This window comes from Sarcophilus harrisii, chromosome 3, assembly GCF_902635505.1.
Source record: "Sarcophilus harrisii chromosome 3, mSarHar1.11, whole genome shotgun sequence".
NCBI lineage: Eukaryota > Metazoa > Chordata > Mammalia > Dasyuromorphia > Dasyuridae > Sarcophilus > Sarcophilus harrisii.
Window position 1 is genome coordinate 66146947 of NC_045428.1, and position 6000 is coordinate 66152946.

The 6000-nt window shown below is 45.1% G+C and overlaps 1 protein-coding gene across 1 annotated transcript in view; it reads left to right on the forward strand.

Annotated features, from left to right (window-relative positions):
* Positions 1–4064, forward strand: part of MARCHF4 (membrane associated ring-CH-type finger 4) — a 122963-nt gene extending 118899 nt beyond the window's left edge. Inside the window, exon 4 of the mRNA XM_003765947.2 lies at positions 3568–4064. Within this exon, the coding sequence (XP_003765995.1) occupies positions 3568–3956 (389 nt within the window). The 3' untranslated portion in view covers positions 3957–4064. The remainder of the gene's footprint in view (positions 1–3567) is intronic.
* The last annotated feature ends 1936 nt before the right edge of the window (positions 4065–6000 follow it).

Consider the following 6000-nt stretch of genomic DNA (forward strand, 5'->3'; position numbering starts at 1 on the left):
AGGAGCAAAGCTTGCCAAGTGCTGGGAAGTAGGGATAACCAGGCTCAGACTGTCCCTTGTCTGGCGATGCTCAAGCAGCCAACAGCATTGCCAATCTGGCACTTCCCAGTAATGGCAGGTCCACTAAAAATAACCTGCTGTGTCTATTGCCTCCTACATGTGCCTGATGTTCTCTCTAGGGTAATCTATATGTACTGGCACTCAGAGGGATAGAATTGGGTACCTGGAGAGCTAGAGCCTTGAGAAATGGGGTTCTCCAGGTTCTACCTGACATCAAGCCTGGACACAATGATGGAGTTCCACCAGGAGTTTCTCTGGCCCAATGCTACCTGATTTCACTTTTGGAAGTAGTATGGAAATCGGATCAGAAGTAGAAGTGGGGAAAAAGGACTAAGGCATCACTTTGAGGGGAAGAGAAAAGAAACAGGGGCTATAGCAAGGTATTAGATAAGGAGGGACAAGGGCTGGTGGGGAAGCTGTGGAGAGAGGAACAAAAGCTGTGAGGACATTGGAGGGGAAGGCGGGCAGGAGCTGAGTTCAGGTCCAGTGTTCTATCCACTATACTACTTAGCAGCCCACCTCCCTATTATTACCAGCCAGCTTCACCTGATACAGTAGCAAACTCAATAAATGTGCTAAAAAAAAAACTTTGAGGATGAGCAATTTTTAAGATTGCCTTATACTTCTCCAGCGGTTGCATTCAAAGTTGGATTTTGAAAAACAAAGCTTTGCATAGTAAAAATGATAACTGTAATAAGAAGTTAAGAAGGATAAATGACCTCCCACTGGAGTTCTGAGTGGGCTCACTGATGGGGGCAAGGGCTCCCAGATTGCTCATAAGGCTTCTCAAGAGGCTGATTCAGCCACAAATGGCTGCTCTATAGCAGATGGATGCTTTTCCCATCCAGCACTAGGACCATGGTTCTATGAGATAAACTGAACCTTCACCAGGGACAGAGCAAGAAGTAGTGCAAAACCAATCAGAAGAGGGGAAAGAACAGCTAGGAAAAGGTCTGAAACCTAGAGGCACAAGTATGGAGAAACTGTTGAATTCCCATTGCCACATAAAAGAAAATATATACTCTGTCTCCCCGCCCCCAAATGGCATACTACCTCATCCCCTACCCAGACTGTCTGACCTGAGGAACAGGTTAGAATTAATGTATTCGGGGCTCCTGGAAGGATAGAGAAAGTAACCAATTATCTCTGGACAGCCCTGCCTACCTAGGAATACTATCCTACCAAAAAGAAGAGCTCTTAGAATTCTCAAGAAGCTGAAAAGATGAAGAAGGCAATCTCAGGAAAATAGGTCCCTCACTGCATTCATAACAGGTGCTAGGGACATGATCAATGCTATAGAGACACTTGTAGAATTTAATAGTTTCTTGGGAAAACCATTTGTATCTTTAAGCCCATTTCTTTTTGTGGCAAATACTGTCATCTTTTCTTCTTTGATTATTTTTCTTATTCTCTCTTTCCCTCTATTCTACTCTTCATTCTTTTTGCCTTTCCACTCCTTTTTGTTTTCTTTCTCCTCCTCCCCTTATCCACTTCTACCTTTCTCATTATCAAGATCATATTACTTAGAACTAGAATGAACTTAAGAGATCCTCAAGTCCAATCCCATCTTTTTACAGATGAAATCAGGGAGATTACTCTTTCAAAGTCACACAGCTCACAGGGAGCAGAGCTACTAAAATTTTTCCACTTCCAGGTCCTGTGCCCTCTGTGATACCCCAAAGCTTTTTAAACTGTGGGTTATAACCCTATGTGGGTTTACATAACTGAATGTGGGGATCATAAAATTATGGTTTATTATCAGTGAATGTTTGATTAGTATACCTATTTTATATATCTATACACCTGGATTACATAAAAATTTCCTGGAGAAAGTTTTTAAAAGCCCTATATCACAGTTCCCATATACTCCACTCATAGCCAGTTTCCTCCTTATTTTCTGTAAATATTTTAAAATTAAATTTATTTTTAACGGACAAAAAGGGTTTTTTTTTTTTGGCCTTCCTCACAGCCAATCTTTTTTCACCTCTCTCATAAAGCTATAATTTGGGTGAGACAAATGGAGCAAAAGAAGAATAATAGTCATTCACCTCACTCATTCATGCCCATGGAGTAGTTTAGAAATGGAAGCTTAGCAACATTAGCAAGAGTAAGAAATAAACTGAGAAGCATCCCACTAAAAGAAAACTCCTCCCTGGTCTTGCCAGTATGTGTTTCCCTATAGTTATAGCTTCTCTTGGGACTTGAGTTACAGCATTCCCACAGAATCAAGAGTCCATTTAGTCAGCAGATTGCCCGAGGTACACAAAATTGGTAGTTACAGCTCAGCTCTCAATCTCATCTCCAGTTGACCACTTCCTGATTCCCACCCAGTGCAAAGGAATCAATAAGCAATTTACAGAATGGCAGCGACAGAAACTAAGAACAGGATCAGGGGAAGTGGAAGTGAATGATGATGGTCTGAGCTTTTTCTCAGCAAGCAAGTATTATCTGAGAAAACAGGTGCTTGTTCCCTTTGGCCACCTAACCATTAATATGGTTTAATTACCTCTCAAGCAGTAGACATTTAGATAATTAGAAGGCATAATATAACCAGGATATTTAAGCCATTCTCTTCAATCAGACTACACATTCACTATAACAAAGAGTTAATTAGAAATTATGTCAGCTACTATTATTGGAAATAACCATTTGGAAATTTGAAAAAATTATTTTCTTCTTCTTTTTGTTCTTCTTCTTCATCATGGACCTTTTGTAATCTCATAAAAGTAAGGCCTTCTCAAAACAAGGTCTTTAAATGCATAGTCAAAATTATAAGTTATAAAGGAAACCAATCATCACTTTTGAAATATCAAAAAATTGTTAAATAAAAACAAGTTCATGAACCCCAAATTAAGAACTTCTGTCTACTAGAGGGTCTCTAAGGTCCCTAGTGATATTCTAAATCTTTATTAAAGAACATCTTCATTAAAGTCCAGCTTCAATATTTGATCTGGGTATAGATGTGACATCAAGTTTTCAAAGCTGTGTAAACAGACTTGGAAGGTTTTACTCTACTAGAAAGTAACTTTCAAGAAAGGTTTTTGCAATAAAGGTCAGAGGACCTTCCTACTTAAATTTTTGAAGGTGCATATCACCATCACTAATTCAATTCATCTTTCTCTCTCCCTCCCTTCCTCCTTCCTTCCTTCCTCCCTTCCTTTCTTCCTTCCTCACTTACTCCCTCCTTCCTTTTCTCCCTCCCTCCCTCCCTTCCTTCCTTCCCTCCCTTCTTCCTTCCTTCCTCCCTTGCTTCTTCCCTTGCTTCCTTCCTCCCTCGCTTCCTTCCTTCCTTCCACTGGCACGTTGGGGGAGGTTGCCTGTCTAGACTTAAGAAAATGGTGGAGGGAATGTTGATATTACAGATGTACTTAAGAGTGCTTCCTGTGTACACATTTTCACTTTTGGAGAGTGCCATTTATCTATCGGCTCACCTCTGCTTGTGCCGCTTTCTCGCATTTCCCTCTGTCTTACGTGGCCTTTCCTCTTTCCCTCCTTCTGTCCCTTCAGGCCTGATCATCCACGAGGGGCCATCCGTGTACCGGATCTTTAAAAGATGGCAGGCTGTGAACCAGCAATGGAAAGTGTTGAACTATGACAAGACAAAGGACATCGAGGACCAGAAGGCCGGGGGCAGGACAAACCCCAGGACCTCCTCATCCACACAGGCCGACGCCGCCGCCCCCGAGGAGGAGGCGGTGGGCAACCCTGCCCCGGCCGACGTCGGCGGCGGCGGCGGCGGCGGCGGGAGCAGGGCCCCCAGCCACCCCTCTGGCCCTCTGGCCGATCACCACTGTGCTTACACCATCCTGCACATCTTGAGTCACCTGAGACCTCATGAGCAGCGCAGCGCCTCCGGCGGCAACCGAGAGCTTGTCATGAGGGTCACCACGGTCTGAGAGCCGGGAGCGGGAGGGGCCGCAGCCGTGAGAGCCTGGGAGTCCGGGACCAGCCGGGGGGCAGGACCGACGTGGGCACGCGTCAGCCGAGGGGAGGGAGGGAGAGCAGGTGGGAGAGGGTGCGGGAGGAGGAGAGGCCGGGGCTGGGGGCGTGGGGGCGGAGGCGGCTCGCCGTCCTGGGGATCCTCCGAGGCGGCACTTAGCTCGCTCTGCGCCCGAGGAGCCCTCTGGGCAGTTGGTGTTTTCCAGGGAGTAAACTCTCCTTAATAACAGAAACAGACAAACAAACAAACAAAAAACACACAAGCAAACTCGACAACTAAAGTACAATACAAACTAAAACAAAAGCACACGGGAACACACACATGCAAATACATATGGGCAGACACACGGACAGAGATACAGGCAGACGTGTGCACACACAGAGCTATAGACAGGTGAATATATGTACAGAGATACAGGCAGACAGGTGGACACACGTACAGAGATACAGGTGGACACAAGTACAGATACAGGCAGACACAGGTGGACACAGGTACAGAGATACAGGCAGACAGTGGACACACATGCAGACACACAGACACATGTACAGAGATACAGGCAGACATGGGTGGGCATATACATGTAGACACATGGGCAAACATGAAGGTGGACACATGTATAGAGATACAGGAAGACAGATAAATACACATATAGACACATGCAGTCAGATACAGGTGGACACACAGATGCAGACACCTACAGGTGTACACACAGGCAGGCAGATACAGGTGGACACACACAGGCAGACACTGGTGCACATACATGTACAGAGTCACAGGTGGACACATGTACAGAAATATAGGCAGACATATGTGTATACATGTACAGACACAGGTGGACACACATGTACAAACATCCAGGCTGAAACACAGGTGGACACTACAGACATGCAGGTAGACACGTGTGCAAACATATAGACGAGAAGCACAGGTGAACACGTACAAACAGGTAGACACACATGTACAGACATATAAGCAAACATACTGTGGACACATACAGGCAGAGACACAAGTGAACACACACAGACACAGATAGATACACATGTACCGACATAGGGGTAGACACAAGTGAACACACACATACAGACATACAGGCAGACACACTGGTAGTTATATGTACATATATTCAGACAGAAACACAGGTGGACACACATATAGACATACAGGCAGGTATACAGGTGGACACATGTGCAGATACAGGCAGAAACACAAGTGGAAACACAGATGCAGACACGTAGGAATGGCGACACACAGGTGTACACACACAAAGGAACACAGGTGGATATACACAGGTGAACACACACACACACACACACACACAAAATAACTGGTGGAGGCAGTGCAGGGATGGGGACCAAAGTGGTGTGTCTGTTGTCAAGAACAGCAGCTCTCTTGACATACGTGTGCAAGCACGCAGATGTGCACACATGCAAACACAAGCACATGGGAAGGGAGATAAAGCGTGAAGATGATTGAAAGATGACAAGTATTTGTTGCCCTGTTTTGTTTCTATATTTGGGTTTGTTTTGTTCTCTCCGGGCCATGGACAGTGGACAGTGGGCAGCGGGCAGTGGGGAGGGACTAGAGGGTGGGGACAATGGGTGGGAAGGGAGGGCAGGGTTTGAGTGCATCTCTTAAGAGCCTTGGGCTTTTCCTGGCTGGCAGTATTAACGTACTTATCTGGTCTTAGGGGGGGCATTAGGGAGGGGAAAGTGTTGACTTTAGGGAGGAATAAGTTTCTTAGTGTGAATGGTTAAAGGTGGTATCTCTCTGCCCCCTGCCTCAAAGACAGGAAACCCTATTTTGAGCGTGTGACCCAAAAAGTTTGGGTTTAGAATTGGGCTTTCTTGTGCCCCCATAGCCGGTACTTTAAGGCGATTTGACTCAAAAAAGTGTTTATGGGGGAAAAAACCAAAAACTAAGCACATGTACGCTTTTAAAACAATAATAAGCAAGAACAAAATAAACAGAAAAAGTACAGCTTTCCCATGGGTATCTCAAGC